At 43.9% G+C, this 17,656-nt stretch overlaps 1 protein-coding gene and 1 long non-coding RNA gene across 4 annotated transcripts in view; one reads left to right on the forward strand and one right to left on the reverse strand.

Annotated features, from left to right (window-relative positions):
• foxn3 (forkhead box N3) overlaps positions 1 to 17,656 on the reverse strand; it is a 115,020-nt gene that overhangs the window by 73,892 nt on the left and 23,472 nt on the right. For 2 of the 3 annotated variants that reach the window (XM_036954501.1, XM_036954499.1), the window contains exon 2: positions 1,108 to 1,751. In XM_036954501.1, coding sequence (XP_036810396.1) covers positions 1,108 to 1,734 — 627 coding nt within the window. In that variant the 5' untranslated portion in view covers positions 1,735 to 1,751. Of the gene's footprint in view, positions 1 to 1,107; positions 1,752 to 4,114; positions 4,282 to 17,656 lie in introns of those variants that run through there. The other variant, XM_036954500.1, reaches the window with a different exon arrangement.
• LOC118941466 overlaps positions 6,238 to 17,656 on the forward strand; it is a 29,361-nt gene continuing 17,942 nt past the window's right edge. Inside the window, exon 1 of the long non-coding RNA XR_005037685.1 lies at positions 6,238 to 6,336. This is a non-coding gene — a long non-coding RNA (uncharacterized LOC118941466). The remainder of the gene's footprint in view (positions 6,337 to 17,656) is intronic.

Consider the following 17,656-nt stretch of genomic DNA (forward strand, 5'->3'; position numbering starts at 1 on the left):
ATGGGAAAATCACAAGAAATCAGCCAAGACCTCAGAAAAAAAATGGTGGACCTCCACAAGTCTGGTTCATCCTTGGGAGCAATTTCCAAACGCCTAAAGGTACCACATTCATCTGTACAAACAATAGTACACAAGTATAAACACCATGGGACCACGCAGCCGTCATACCTCAGTAAGGAGACGCGTTCTGTCTGGTTTGCAACTGCACATGAGGACAAAGATCGTACTTTTTGGAGAAATGTCCTCTGGTCTGATGAAACAAAAATATAACTGTTTGGCCATATTGACCATCGTTATGTGTGGAGGAAAAAGGGGGAGGCTTGCAAGCCGAAGAACACCATTCCAACGGGGAAGCACGGGGCTGGAAGCATCATGTTGTGGGGATGCTTTGCTGCAGGAGGGACTGGTGCACTTCACAAAATAGATGGCATCATGAGGAAGCAAAATGATATGGAAAAATTGAGGCAACATCTCAAGACATCAGTCAGGAAGTTAAAGCTTGGTCGCAAATGGGTCATCCAAATGGACAATGACCCCAAGCATACTTCCAAAGTTGTGGCAAAATGGCTTAAGGACAACAATGTCAAGGTATTGGAGTGTCCATCACAAAGCCCTGACCTCAATCCTATAGAAAATTTGTGGGCAGAACTGAAAAAGCGTGTGCGAGCAAGGAGGCCTACAAACCTGATTCAGTTACACCAGCTCTGTCAGAGGAATGGGCCAAAATTCACCCAACTTATTGTGGGAAGCTTGTGGAAGGCTACCCGAAACATTTGACCCAAGTTAAACAATGTAAAGGCAATGCTACCAAATACTAATTGAGTGTGTGTAAACTTCTGACCCACTGGAAATGTGATGAAATCATTCTCTGTACTATTACTCTGACATTTCACATTCTTCAAATAAAGTGGTGATCCTAACTGACCTAAAACAGGGAATTTTTACTAGGATTAAATGTCAGGAATTGTGAAAAACTGAGTTCAAATGTATTTGGCTAAGGTGCATGTAAACTTCCGACTTCAACTGTATGTGCATGAATCATGTGAATGTGCATGCGCGCGTGCTACATGAATATCTGTGTGTGCTCCTCCTCCTCCTACTTCTTACCTGGCTCCTGTCCTTGTCCACCTTCTTGAAGCACTTATTGAGGGACAGGTTGTGCCTGACAGAGTTCTTCCAGCCTGTGGGAGCGTTAGCGAAGTAGGGGAAGTGTTCCAGGATCCAGTTGTATATCTCCTTCACGGGCAGCCTCTTGGACGGAGCGTCCTCAATCGCCATGAAAATCAGACAGCTGAATGAATAGGGCGGCTTACAGTTGGGGTTGCGCTGGGCATCGTATGGAAGGTCCCCGCCCACCATCGACGGCGACGGCGGGGTGTCGTCGGGGTCCCCGTCGCGGGTACCACCCCCCTCGCCGCCCACAGGGCTGACGCTGCGCAGCACGGGGTCTCCAAAGCTGTTGAGCAGGTTCTTGCTCTCGTGGAGCCAGTTGAGGTTGGTCAACTCCTCGTCCTCCATACCCGGGGTGGCGGTGCCTTTCTCTGGTTTGGCGGCCCCACCGGGGAGGGGTGCCAAGGGGAGGGCCAGGTGGACGGGGAGGACCAGGTCAAGTTCCTCAGCCTCCTGCAGGGCGCGGGACAGCGAGCCGGTCTGATAGAGGTGGGACATGCTGGCGCTGGCTACACTAATGCCAGACACCTCAGGCTTCTTACTGGGGGGCATGACGGGACCCATGGACACCACCTAGACTCCTGGAGGACAGAGAGAGGGGGGGTTAGTGTTAGACAGTCAGGTAATGGAGGGAGAAAGAGAGAGACTTAAAAAAATATTTTTGTGTTACTATTGTTACTATATAATCGTTGTCATTATCATTCTATCATAACAGCACAGAACTAGCTGGAAAACACAACTTTACACACACATACCTCATGTAACCTGACTCTTCTAAACACTCCACATTTATCCCACACACTCACACTGACATACTTTACACACTACCGTCCTATACTGAAAACTATACTTAAGTCCACGACCGCTCTCTGTTCCCCAACCCCATCTCTCTGTCTTTCTCTCTCTGTCTCTGTCAGTGGAGTTATGTAGAGTATTTCAGGCAGTGAGGTCTGTGGAAAACAGACACCCACCATACAGTCAAGTACTGCAGATGCCTTTCTCTATGACACACACAGGTCATAACCATCATATAACTAATCTGCAACCTTCACATAACCAGGCCATTGTAGCCCTAACCTTCAAATAACCAGACAACCTTTCAAATCCTGTGTCTCTATGATTGATTTACCCACAGCTGTCACTAAACACTGTACATCAAGTGAGTGAGTGACTCTCTCCCCACTCACATTATCTCTTTTCCCTCACTCTTTCTCTGTCTTTCTCCCCTCCTTTCGTTCTCCCTTTCTCAAATTCCCAATACTATCTGTCCCTCTCTCTCAATCTCTCTCGTTCTCATCACTGCGTATTTAATTGAGGTAACAGTCATGTTTATATGGTTTAATCCGCCGGTATCTGAGGATTTGTTTTACCACAGCAGTCTCTGAAAAAAATAAAACACTCATTCCCCCTGTTATAAAACGAGTCATGCTCCACCAGAGGCAGATGAAACCCGGGCCGGTTTAACAGTTACACGCCATGGTAAACACGCAGCACCCAGATTGGACCACGCGCTCCCTTTAATTACGGCGAGCTGATTTCGTCTTCCTAAAAGAAAAATGAGAGACGCAAGCAAACGCGTTCGTCTTGCGGTTCCAGTGGTTAAACGCCATACCGTTTTCACTTGAAATGGCTTCAAAAGACAGCGGTTGAGCTGCACACCAGCACACCACGCTCATCGTGTATTGAACTAGGCTAGGCGCTGCGGGAATGTCGACTCTTCTGGGGATGACACGTCCCACGTAAGAACATTGATAATCAGATAGGCCCTACACTGCACTACAAATGCAATGTAATTATTCAGGTAGCATTCCCACAGATTGCAGCCTATGCCTATTGCACTCTTTAATCACTTTTAGAAGTGAAAAATAAAAAAAACTATATAGTTTACTCACTAACTCAAGTGATGAGGACAACTTGTTTCCAATTTGGAACTGTTGGAAGAACAATCCCAGGAGCCTATTCTAAGCGGAAAATAAATGATGTTACAGCAGCTGACAGACAGTCGAGGTAATGTCATTGTGTGGGGTTGCCTTGTTAAGAGGGCGCTCGGTTTGGGGCCAGCTAATTATCAGAATTGTCTATCTACCACAGCCCCGGCGAGAGCATCACCCTTTTCCAAAGACTGTCTCTCATTTAAAAAAATAAATAATGCATTTCTAAAACTCTCGCCTTTCTCTTGACTGCGCACAGGTGAGTGGCAGCGAAGTCATGTCATTGATGCCATACAGTAGTTCACAGCCAAACCTTACAGGTAGTAGGAGCCTATGTCAATGGTCCATCTAAACCAGTTGGCCAACATGACAGGCGCACAGAAGTCAATATTTTGGCAGTTTATTCACTGCGTGTCTTGGTGTACGCAAGTCTACATTTGAACTGAGAATACGCTACGGCATTTAAACGTTGATCGTAAGAGCTAGACTATAGTTTAAAAGTTCAAAACCAACCGTGGGAGCCGAGCATAGCCTGCTGCGAACTTGTGTCATACAAATGCTTCAAAGCACCGTTATAAACAGTAAGCCTATAATGATAGAAAATAACGGGGGGGGCATTGGGAGAACGATAGCCCTAGCCTACTGTCATCCTAAATAAGCTACAATATAGTGTACATTTATACTATTCGTTTTTAATGAAAGTAGATTATATTTAGGGTATTTTGACAAATGTACCCTACGACTGTGATTGGTAGACTACGCGATATGGAGCCTATTTAATTGGTCAGTGACAGGATTAACTCGTCAAGAGGAATCATCCATCCCACAATGATCCCACCAACAACACATTGTAACAGCAAAATTAATGTCCGATTCCCGACGATGATGCCAAGCTCTGTTTCCTCTCATTAGGCGACCTGACGATATACGAATTGCGACGCATAGACAGAACACGTCTTTGGAACAACCGCCTCTGCGTAAATTACTTTACAATCCTGCATTGTAATCCTCACCCAGAATCAAACACCGAGGTTTACAGAGACAAATCGAACCAAGTCCCGTCAGAAATCATAGTCCTCGGCGGTTATTTGAGCTCTTCCCCGTCCCCAATGCATACGGTGTGTGTGTGAGAGCGTGTGTTTCGTCGGCTCATGGAAGTGAAGAGAGGAGAACAGAGTTGCTCGTCAGCAAATTAGAAGTCCACACATGACCGCGTGGCAAAGCTTGGGGCTGGCAGTGCACACACACACACACACACACACACAAAGCGTGGTGTTGAGCTTGAAAGTAAAGAAGTGAACATAATGAAGTCGAGTGTGTTTTAGGGCACAAATAGCAGCTGTACAAATACATCAACATTTGTTTTGGAGAGGAGGTGGAGAACATGCTAAAATGTGCCTTGGGAGTCTTGCCCCTGGATCATTTTAATAAACTCATTTTTGCAAATCGAGAGTGCCTTTCATTTGTTTTTGCCAAAGAAAACACATTATGTAAAGCTGTAGGCTCATTCTGTTACAACATTTCACATTTTCAATCAGTCTAAAAGTGACTTAAATTAAGACAGGGTTTATTTTATAATAGTGGGTTAAATACGGACATTTTCACCATTCATACCAGTAGGCTATAACCATCTCCTCACTCATGCTGTAGGTCTATGTGTTCAGCAGCCAGGTCACCTGTGATACAAGTCAGTATTAGACCTCTATCCATGTCCGAGGACTTTGGGATGATGTGGAAACCCGGCCACTAGGGGCAACAGTGAACACTGTTCCCTTCACTTGCATTAGGCGGTAAAACTCCAAACTGACTTAAGGTCAGTTGGACCGGAGCTGCAACAAGCTCTCAGTCTCACGTCAGAATTAGTCATTCATCCATGTTTCTCAAACTTCAAATTTCAATGTTGTTCCAAACGTTACATTTGGAAGTGTTTAAGGTTAAGTTTAGGCATTAGCTCTGAATTATTAAGGTTAGGGTTAAGTTTAGGCATTCATTCCAAAATCTTAAGGGTAGGCATTAACTCCGAATGGTTAAGGTAACGTTTAAGGTTTGGGATAGGCTTAGAACAAAAATCGCAAAAACAACTTTTTATCATCAGGATTCAAACATGCAACCTTTTGCAAGTGAAGGTTAGGATTTGAGAAGGACTAGCTGATACTAGACCTGTGGGTAATTTAGGTTGAAATAGTGACACGTGATTGTTATTAAATCAAGAAGCATGACAGGGAGAAGTCATTAGAACATTCCTAATCAACCACACTCCTCTTCTCACTTGTTAACATTTGCACACACACTCCTCCACACTCAACTCATCCGCACACACACACACACCTCCAACAGTTTACACAAGAAATAACTGCGTCACTAATTTTCGACTCATTCCAAAAAAAAAACATTAAAGGGAGAGCAAACTATACTAAAGTACATGACCTAAAGTACATGACCTCTCTCTCCCCTTCTCTCTTGCTCTTTCTCTCTCTCTCTCTCTCCCTCCATTCTCTGTCTCTTTGAGTATGGCAGACCACTCTCCTGCAGGTCAGGCCAGGGCCCCTAGCCAAATACAAAGGACCAATCCCCTCTGAATAGACCAAGCCTGCCCCTCTCATACCCCCAACCAACTGCCAAACTGTCACCTCAACACACACACACACTCAAACACATGACTAATTATAAGTGTGTGTGGGGGGGGGGGGGGGGGGGGGGGGTGTAAGGAGGCTATTCATGCCAGTGGTAAATAAATACTCAACTCAGCTACTGATAGTACTTCAGAAGTACATGGACACGTTTGTATATAACATACGCACACACACAAACAGACATGCACACGTGAGGGCCGCATTGGAAATGTTTTTTTTATGCCTTATTATTCTATTCTCTATTTTGTCTTAAAGATAGAGTCAGGATACAACATAGATGCTCAAAGTCAACAGCATAGTGAGTCCATTTCCGCAACTACTACGAGCGTTGGAGTGCGAGGCTCAACTTCTCTGCTGTTTTGGTCCAGTGGCGACCACATTGTAAGAGCGTGAAGTGAACCCATGCACATGCACAGATACTCTTTGACTCTTGCTCATCGCAATATCTGCGGTGCTGCTCATGCAACGTCATTTTGCTGAGTCTACCTTTAACCCCTAATGAATAAAACACCACATCAATCAATGCAAACTTCTGAAGCTCGTTGGAGGCTTTGGAGCTGTTTACGAGAATTAGTAAAGACAACTCAGAAATACTACTAACAGTAAGTAGTCCTCCAGCTAATTTAAACAGCAATATATTTACTTCTAATGTATTCAAGTGATGTCTGTTTTGCATTGACAAGAACAACCAGCACTGTGTGTACCTTTTCAGTTTCCCCTTTGACATAAAACATACTCTACACACCAGACCTGGGCAGAAAATAGTCGTATTTTGTACTTTATTGGAAAATACATACTTAAAAAAAAAAAATAGAGCTACAGTAGTCAAATACAGTTTATATAGTTTCAACTAAAAGGCAACTATTGATATTCAAATACAGGTCTCAGAAAAATAAATCATATTTGAAAGTATTTTGAATACATCTCCGAAAAGTTATTTGAAAATAAATGATAAAACATTGCTGCCAAATACAGTTGAAGTTTACATACAGCTTAGCCAAATACAATTAAACTCAGTCTATCACAATTCCTGACATTTAATCCTAATAAAAATGTCTGTGTCTTATGTCAGTTAGGATCACCACTTTAGTTTAACAATGTGAAATGTTAGAATAATAGTAGAGAGAATGATTTATTTCAGCTTTTATTTCTTTCATCACATACCCAGTGGGTCAGAAGTTTACATACACTCAATTAGCATTTGGTAGCATTGCCTTTAAATTGTTTAGCTTGGGTCAAATGTTTTGGGTAGCCTTGCACAAGCTTCCTACAATAAGTTGGGTGAATTTTGGCCCATTCCTCTTGACAGAGCTGGTGTAACTGAGTCAGGTTTGTTGGCCTCCTTGCTCGCACACACTTTTTCAGTTCTGCCCACACATTTTCTATAGAATTGAGGTCAGGGCTTTGTGATGGCTACTCCAATACCTTGACATTGTTGTCCTTAAGCCATTTTGCCACAACTTTGGAAGTATGCTTGGGGTCATTGTCCATTTGGATGACCCATTTGCGACCAAGCTTTAACTTCCTGACTGATGTCTTGACATGTTGCTTCAATATATCCACATAATTTTCCTCCATCATGATGCCATCTATTTTGTGAAGTGCCCTAGTCCCTCCTGCAGCAAAGCACCCCCACAACATGATGCTGCCACCCCCGGGCTTCACGGTTGGGATGGTGTTCTTCTGCTTGCAAGCCTCCCCCTTTTTCCTCCAAACATAACAATGGTAATTATGGCCAAACAGTTATATTTTTGTTTCATCAGACCAGAGGACATTTCTCCAAAAAGTGTGATCTTTGTCCCCATGTGCAGATGCAAACTGTAGTCTGGCTTTTTATGGCGGTTTGGAGCAGTGGCTTCTTCCTTGCTGTGCGTCCTTTCAGGTTATGTTGATATAGGACTCGTTTTACTGTGGATATAGATACTTTTATACCTGTTTCCTCCAGCATCTTCACAGGGTCCTTTGCTATTGTTCTGGGATTGATTTGCACTTTTCGCACCAAAGTAGGTTCATCTCTAGGAGACAGAACGTGTCTCCTTACTGAGCAGTATGACGGCTGCGTGGTCCCATGGTGTTTATACTTGCATACTATTGTCTGTACAGATGAACGAGGTACCTTCAGGCATTTGGAAATTGCTCCCAAGAATGAACCAGACTTGTGGAGGTCTACAATTTATTTTCTGAGGTCTTGGCTGATTTCTTTTGATTTTCCCATGATGTCAAGCAAAGAGGCACTGAGTTTGAAGGTAGGCCTTGAAATACATCCACAGGTACACCTCCAATTGACTCAAATGATGTCAGAAGCTTCTAAAGCTATGACATCCTTTTCTGGAATTTCCCAAACTGGAACTGTGATACAGTTCATTATAAGTGAAATAATCTGTCTGTAAACAATTGTAGGAAAAATTACTTGTGCACAAAGTAGATGTCCCAACCGACTTGCCAAAACTATAGTTTGTTAACAAGAAATTTGTGGAGTGGTTGAAAAATTAGTTTTAATGACTCCAACCTAAGTGTATGTAAACTTCCGACTTCAACTGTATTTGACGAAGAACCAAAAACTACAACAATTAGTTGAATTGGTCTAAAAATATGATCATAAGCATATGGTTTTTGGAGGGCTCTTAGATATTAATTTTAATATAGCCTGTAGCCAAGAATTAAATACACCGGGGACATCACCTCAACATTAGAGTTGAGCACTTTTCCATGTTCGAAATGAGTAACATATATAATTTCATAATGAGTAAGACATAAGGTAATACGGTAAGACTTGACATCAAGTTCTTTTACATATGTAGTTTGCTTATTATGATAGCAACATTGTTGTAACATAGAACTTTGGAAATTGCTATATAATTGCATGATATTTATTTCAATTTTTTTATTTTACCCTTATTTTACCAGGTAAATTGACTGAGAACACATTGTCATTTACAACAACGACCTGGGAAATAGTTACAGGGGAGATGAAGGTGGATAAATTAGCCAATTTGGAAGCTGGGGATGATTAGGTGGCAATGATGGTACGAGGGCTAGACTGGGAATTTAGCCAGGACACCGGCGTTAACACCCCTATTCTTGGCATCATGAGATCTTTCCATCAATGATAAAGGAGTTATTACTTAAGTGAAATAAGTCACAGTCACTACTGTACACAAGAGGAAGCGTTACAAAAACTCTCAGCTCATTGCTATGCAATTAAAATGCAATTAGCACGGTATTGTGCGACATGCTAATAAAATTATGCTCCAATTACACAGGCACAAGACCAGTGTAATGTTAAGTGTTACTGAGAATGCTAGCACTAACAAAATATGGCTATTAAGTGTTGAAAGGAAACTACATATCCGAAAACTGCCGCTTTGAATCAGCTACAGAAAAGGTAGGATGAAAATCATGTTAGTTTGTATTCTGAGAGAACCATCGCTTTAAAGATGGTATAGTGTGTGTTTGAAACAAGAACACTTACCCTCAGTTGGACAAAGAGGTTCAAAGTTGTTTTTGCTAAGCATCCAACTTGCTGTTAGCAATCTTTGCAAATGGCTTTGAATTACTCTACACTATATTCAGGTATCATTAATTTCATTGCAGCTTTCGATCTTTTCAGTGGCATGTTGAAAGAGTCATACAGTAGTTGAGCGTCACAACGTATTTATACTTATCAATAAAATATAATTGGTTAATTCAAATCAAATCAAATTTATTTATATAGCCCTTCGTACATCAGCTGATATCTCAAAGTGCTGTACAGAAACCCAGCCTAAAACCCCAAACAGCAAGCAATGCAGGTGTAGAAGCACGGTGGCTAGGAAAAACTCCCTAGAAAGGCCAAAACCTAGGAAGAAACCTAGAGAGGAACCAGGCTATGTGTTAATTGATTTGACTTGATTATGTACACCTGTGGCAATAGACATTTAGGAGAAGGGACATTTACAACATGTTCAGATAGAAACGTGTTGTGTAGATCAAATATGACTGTCAGATAGATTGGAATAGTAGCTCTATTCATTATATTTCTAACAGCAACATACAGTTCCAGATACAGCCCTGCCATTACTTGAAAGCAGCAAATTCAAGAGTTTCAGAAAAGTAGTCACTTCCTGAGATCTATATTCAAATATGTTTTTTTAAAGTAATTGCTTTCTCATATCTGTATTCAAATAGTTTACAAATGTTGTTACTTTCTGATATCTGTTTTCAAATAGTTTTGAAAAGTAGTCACTTTCTGAGATTTGTATTGAAATAGTTTTTAAAAGTTTGTAAAACATTTTGGGGGGTGGAATAGTTGTAATCACCTCCAAAGTAGTTACTTTCCACAAGGCATAGTTAACATTTTTGTTTATGAAAGTTCAAACAGGAAGGCTGGTCTGAATGCTCATTTAACTTTATCAAGCAGCAATAACATAATTCATTCTGTTTCCTATACTACGGGCATAGTGGGAATGAATACAAATGTATCATCCTCAGCATAGTGTCTCGTTCTTCTCTTCTTCCTATTAGCCATGCACGGAATGTTATTCACCTATTTACCTTTGACCTATAAGCATGGCACAATAATGCACGTTCCCCACAATGCCTTTCCCCCAGTGGGGGGTTCGATGCCAGCTGCCCAGCAAAGGGCTACCTGTCATCAGTATCTGGCGCCGAGGACCATTCCCCAGAGACAAAGGCCATACCCCAAACTGTTTAATAACATTCCACATTGCAATCTGTCTCTGTTGTTCATTCAGTTATGCCTGAACTCTATCGAACTATAGTTATCCCTGGTGTGACACACACACACACAGGTCTAAATGTGTTTGTTTTCAGCTGTTGAGAGAGGCACACTAGTTCACTCCTATGACTAACCCACTGCGGTCAGTGAGAGAAAAAACAGCCACCCTGTACTTGAAGATACACTTACAGTAAATGTCCTTTTACAGCAGTCATTATAAACCAGATATACTTCCAGAGCTTGACTACAGTACCTATTATCATCATTTAGAAAGCATGTGAAAAGTCAGAGTGTAACAGTCCCTACCTGGACATGAGTTTAGGGTTCTTTCCTTGCTCATATACACTCTGGATCTGTTGGGGCGGAATGCAAATTGGAGCAGGTCTAGTGTTTCTGGCATGATGGTGTTGATGTGAGCCATGACCAGCCTTTCAAAGCACTTCATGGCTACAGACGTGAGTCATTTAGGCAGGTTACCTTGGTGTTCTTGGGCACAGGAACTATGGTGGTCTGCTTGAAACATGTAGGTATTACAGACTGGGCCAGGGAGAGGTTAAAAATGTCAGTGAAGACACTTGGCAGTTAGTCAGCGCATGCTCTGAGTACCTGTCCTGGTAACACGTCCTGATTTTCTTTCCACTGCTGTGAAATCAACACTCATGCGTACATCCACAACACGCTCATCAAAACACCCTGTGACCTCAAAGCAATGTGACTGAGTGAAAGCACACACACACACTGGGAAACCTGCTTCAACCTCAGACAAGTCTTGACTCATCTGCCCTATGTTTACCTGACAGAGGAGCGTGGAGCCAGTGTGTGTGCTTTTCTGTAACTGACCCTTGAGCAGGTGTCACATGTCTTTCCCCAGTAACCTGTCGGACGAGTGCCGACCCTTGGTTCGTTTGATTGGCGCAGGGCCAGCGGCCTGACACAAACACACACCAGTAACTCTCCGTAAAAGCACCCTGTGATGACGTCACATGTTTACACGGGGAAAACAAACAGAAGGGAAGAGAGAAGAGAAAGAGTTCACTGTTTTTATCTTTTCGATCTTCCACTCTTCTTGCCTCTCTCTCTCAACACCTTGCATTTACTCACTCACGCCGTCTGTGTCTGTGTTTGAATCAAAAGTGCTGCTGCAGTGTCTTTGTCTGAGCAACAACAACAAACTAGAGCTTTGCTAGTCCTCCACAAAGGCAGGGAGGGAAGAGATAAGGGAGGGGAGGGAGGAGAGGGGCGGAGGGGAGAGGGGTGAGCTAGAGGCCGAAGGTCATTGGCTGTGCAGCTGAAGTGGAAGAGGTAGTAATTTGCTGAATGCACGGCTGTCTTTTATCCACTCTCCTTATCTGAGCAGGACAGAGAGATAGGCTATAGCTCAGAGCAATGACCACTTTTAAACACATACACACATACACATACACATACGTACATTACTCACACTTGCCCACTTTCACAAACATACACATTCACAAACACAAACACAGTCTCACTGCAGAATATTATGTTTTTCCACGTTTCTCCAAATTCCAAAGTGTTTTTGACACCATGGGTTGACACCTCCTGCTCAGTATTGTTAATTTTCTCCAAACATCAAATATCAAAGTTACTCAAAATGCCAATTTTACAAGGTTAAAGTTTTACACTACTGGACTGTTTTCAAGCACAGACTGGAATATGTTACAGTCAATAAGTGCATCAATGATGTCATCCCCACAGTGACCATGCGTACATATCCAAACCAGAAGCCATGGATTACAGGAAACATCCGCACGAGCTAAAGGCTAGAGCTGCCACTTTCAAGGAGCGGGACACTAATCCGGACTCATAAAAAATCACGTTATGCCCTCAGACGAACCATCAAACAGGCAAATCGTCAATACAGGACTAAGATTGAATCCTACTACACCGGCTCTGACGCTCGTCGGATGTAGCAGGGTTTGCAAGCTATTACAGACTACAAAGGGAAACCCAGCAGCGAGCTGCCCAGTGACGCGAGCCTACCAAATGGGCTAAATGACTCTTTATGCTCGCTTCGAGGCAAGCAACACCGAAGCATGCATGAGAGCACCAGCTGTTCTGGATGACTGTGTGATCACGCTCTTCGTAGCCGATGTGAGCAAGACCTTTAAACGGGTCAACAATCACAAGGCCTCGGGCCAGACGGATTACCAGGACGTGTACTCAGAGCATGCGTGGACCAACTGGCAAGTGTCTTCACTGACATTTTCAACCTCTCCATGACTGAGTCTGTAATACCTACATGTTTCAAGCAGACCACCATAGTCCCTGTTCTCAAGAAAGTGAAGGTAACATGCCTAAATGACTACCGCCCCGTAGCACACATCGGTAGCCATGAAGTGCTTTGAAAGGCTGGTCATGGCTCACATCAACACCATCATGCCGGAAACCTTAGACCCACTCCAATTTGCATTCCTTCCCAACAGATCCACAGATGATGCAATCTCAATCGCACTGCCCTCTCCCACCTGGATGAAAGGAACACCTACATGAGAATGCTGTTCATTGACTACAGCTCAGCGTTCAACACCATTGTGCCCACAAAGCTCATCACTAAACTAAGGACCCTGGGACTAAACACCTCCCTCTACAACTGGATCCTGGACTTCCTGACGGGCCGCCCCCCAGGTGGTAAGGGTAGGCAACAACACATCTGCCATGCTGATCCTCAACACGAGGGCCCCTCTGGGCTGCGAGCCTAGTCCCCTCCTGAACTCCCTGTTCACCCACGACTGCGTGGCCAAGCATGACTCCAACACCATCATTAAGTTTGCTGACAACACACAGGTGTTGGGTAAGATCATCGACAACAATGAGACAGCCTATAGGGAGGAGGTCAGAGACCTGGCTGTGTGGTGCCAGGACAACAACCTCTCCCTCAACGTGAGCAAGACAAAGGAGATGATCATGGAAAAGGAGTGCCGAACACGCACCCATTCACATCAACGGGGCTGTAGTGGAATGGGTTGAGAGTTTCAAGTTACTTGGTGTCCACATCACCAACAAACTATCAATGCCCAAACACATCAAGACAGTCATGAAGAGGGCACGACAACGCCTTTTCCCCCTCAGGAGACTGAAAAGATTTGGCATGGGTTCCCAGATCCTCAAAGGTTCTACGGCTGCACCATCGAGAATCAATGTGCAGGGGTACAGGATAGTCAAGGTAATTTGTACATGTAGATAGGGGTAAAGTGACTATGCATAGATAATAAACAGCTTGTAGCAACAGTGTAAAAACAAAGGGGAGTCTCAATGCAAATAGTCCGGGTAGCCATTTTATTTTATTATATTACAGTATTATAGCTTGGGGGTAGAAGCTGTTGAGAACCTTTTGGTCCCAGACGGTACCACTTGCCGTGCGGTAGCAGAGAGAACCCTATGACTTGGGTGGCTGGAGTCTTTGACTTGGGTGGCTGGAGTCTTTAGGGCCTTCTTCTGACACCACCTGGTGTAGAGGTTATGGATGGCAGGGAGCTTGGCCCCAGTGATGTACTGGGCTGTACACACTACACTCTGTAGCGACTTGTGTTCGGATGCCAAGCAGTTGGCATACACTGCTGAGGTGCTTGAGGATTTTTTTGGCCTTCCTGTGACACCGGGTGCGGTAGATGTCCTGGAGGTTACGCAGTGTGCCCCCAGTGATGTATTGGGCAGACCCTCTGGAGAGCCTTGCAGTTGTAGACAGTGCATTTGCCGTACCAGGCAGTGAAACAGCCTGACAGGATGCTCTCAATGGTGCATCTGTAAAGTTTGTGAGGGTCTTAGGGGCCAAGCCGAATTTCTTCAGCCTCCTGTTCCATCTCCATGACTGTGTTGGTGTGTGTGGACCATGATAATTCCTTAGTAATGTGAACACAGAGGAATTTGACGCTCTCGACCTGCTCCACTACAGCCCTGTCGATCTGGATGTGCTCGGCCCTCCATTTCCTGTAGTCCACCATCACCTACTTTGTCTTGTTGACATTGAAGGAGAGGTTGTTGTCCTGGCACCACACTGCCAGTTCTCTGACCTCCTCCCTGTAGGCTGTCTCATCAGTCTGGCCCTGCGGCCTTGTGAATATTAACCTGGTACCTCACTCATGACTGCACGGCCAGGCACGACTCCAACACCATAATTAAGTTTATCGATGACATAACAGTGGTAGGCCGACAACGAAGGAGACAGCCTATAAGGATGAGTTCAGAGACCTGAACGTATGGTGCAAGGACAACAACCTTTCCCTCAATGGATCAAGACAAATGAGATGATTGTGGACTACAGGAAAAGGAGGACTGAGCAAGCCCCCATTCTCATCGACGGGGCTACAGTGAAACAGGTTGAGAGCTTCAAGTTCCTTGGTGTTCGCATCACCAACAAATTAACATGGTCAAAGCAGTAAGTACCTTACTCACATCGGCTACGGAAAGCATGATCACACAGTCGTCCGGAACAGCTGGTGTTCTCATGCATGGTTCAGTGTTGCTAGCCTCGAAGCGAGCATAGAAGGTTATTTAGCTTATCTGGTAGGCTCATATCATTGGACTGCTCGCATCTGGCTTTCTCTTTGTAATCTGTTACAGTTTGCAAGCCCTGCCACATCCAACGAGCATCAGAGCTGGTGTGTAGGATTCACTCTTGGTCTTGTATTGCCGCTTTGCCTGTCTGGTGGTTCGTCTGAGTGCATAGAATGATTTCATATAAGCATCTGGATTAGTGTCCCGCTCCTTGAAAGCGGCAGCTCTAGCCTTGAGTTTAGTACGGATGTTGCCTGTAATCCGTGGCTTCTGGTTGGGATATGTACGTACGGTCCCGACATCCTCAGGACATGGATAGACGTCCAATTTCTCTTGAGCGATCTGCCTGTGCTTGCATGTGGACAGGCAAGCACACACTCACATATAGATAGATAGCATGTGCCTCATAACATGGATCCCAGCTCCAGTGAGGGAGTTAAGTGGTTGTTAAACAAACTGCCCAGTTGGACCCTCCCACTACTGTCTCTAACTGTTCAGAAACATCTCGCCTGGAGGCTCATGCATCTTTCTCATTCATCAACAATATTGCTTTCAACACGGAATTTATCTTTCGCTTTCACTCTTTTTCCATGTCTCGCTCTCTTTGCCTTTCCTTAGTTCTCTCGCTTTTCTCTCCCTCTCTCTCTCTCTCTCTCTGGCTCTCCTTTTTCCTCCTCTCCCTCTCTCTAATAAAATCACGCCTGCAGCGTAATGTTGTTGAAAAGTTTACAGGAGTTGACCAACAGGGTTAGCATCAACCAGCTAGCACACCCCTCCCAAACAGGGATCATTAAATGATCTGTGTTGTGTTGCTGCTTGTGATTCAGTATTTAAATCCTCTCTCTCTCTCTCTCTCTCTCTCTCTCTCTCTCTCTCTCTCTCTCTCTCTCTCTCTCTCTCTCAGTGCCTATAAGAACAACAGGCAGCCTATTCCTCTCTCTTGGTGTCTCTGTATCTCTCCCCCCCTCTCTTTCTCTGTCTTCCTTTCTCTCTTTCTCTGTCTCTGAATCTCTCTTCAGCTGTCCCTCTCTCTTTCTTTCCCTCTCGTTCCCTCTCCCTCTCTCTCTTCCTCTCTCTGCAACTGTGTCACCATGGTTACTCTGGAACACCAAGGTGTCTGTTGCCAGGGCAACGGGAGGCGGCTGGGCAGCGAGTGACAAGCCGTGTTAATTCCATCACCCATGAACCCCACGGGACCGCAGGCATTCGTCTTCATCGCACACATACACACACACACACACATCGTCAGATCGCTGTCTGTATGCCACAGCCAATGCATTAACTATATCATTTAACCACAGTTGTCTGGATAAATGCACTCATCGCGCTCTTTTTTACGCATTCTCTCTCTCCCTTCTCTCCTTTGCCTGTGCGTGTCTGTGTATGTGAGTGTGGTGATGTGTGTGTTGTATTAGTAGTCTTGAATGGTAGAGACTTCACACTTCCTTTACGCTGCTAGTATATTAGCTGTTTTGAATCCCTTCCTCTCTTTCTCTCTCTCTCCCTCCCCCTTTCCTCCCAACTTCCGTAAGATCAAAGGTGAACATGTACTTGTTCTTTCGCTTTACTTCCAGCCCACTCTAGTTATACGCTTTTCACTTTATTGTACAATACTTTTGACCAGGCCCTGGGCAAAAGTAGTGCACTACAAACACTGTAACGGCCAACTTTAAGTAATTATGGGTATTATCGACATTGAAATACTCAAAAATGTTTTACGGCAATATACTGTATATTATGGTGCAATGTTGTGGGCAGGGAAATAATTGCTCTGGTCAGAAATCCTTTTGACCACTAGTTATATTGTTGTTTCTGGTGCATTAACATATTTTGAGGCTTACCTTGTAAGAAGCTATATTTGTTGCACCCGTTAAGAGGGAAATGCTGTACCAATTTAACTCCTATGTGTTTACAGTGCCCCATCAATTTAAATTGTATAGGGGACAGATTGGATTGGCAGAAATGTTTAAATGTTTGAGCATCTTGCCATGTCCTCTTGGTCTGTTTCGCCCTGGTTGATGCCAGTTTGGAAGCCTTTGTTAAGTGATATAAAACACCAAATATGAATGAATATGCTGTTATGTGTCAACACGTTACCTATCAGCCAACCTACTTGCACCAATCCATTGTAATTACAGTAAGATACTGTGAAATATAAACCCCTCTCCTCAATTAAATTCATTCATTCATCCAGCCATTCATTAATTAATTCATTCTGATTACGGTGGCATAAAAAAAAGTTTAATAAAGTCAATTTTACAGTATTGTACTGTTTGCATTACCGTATTTACCATATATATACACCTTAGTTATATTACAGTAAGTGTAATAGTTGTAATTTGTGACAGAACGTGTTGTCTCACAATGGGGAGGAGAGGGACATGAATGATAGCGGTACGGGGACAGTGATGTAGTTGTTATGGGATGGAAACATGGATTGGACTTGGGCACACTTGGAGCAGCTGTAACATTTAACAGAAGGTCACTGACCACGATGAGATGGGAAAGGCTGCCGGTCTTTACGGTTACAACCTCATACAGACACAGACACGCATGTGTGCACACAAACAACATGCACACATGTGCGTACAGATATACACACATGGATAGACACACACACACACACACACACACACACACACACACACACACAGAAACACATGCTGATGCAGACACACACATGCTCA

The sequence above is a fragment of the Oncorhynchus mykiss genome, chromosome 19 (assembly GCF_013265735.2).
Source record: "Oncorhynchus mykiss isolate Arlee chromosome 19, USDA_OmykA_1.1, whole genome shotgun sequence".
Taxonomy (NCBI): Eukaryota; Metazoa; Chordata; class Actinopteri; order Salmoniformes; family Salmonidae; genus Oncorhynchus; species Oncorhynchus mykiss.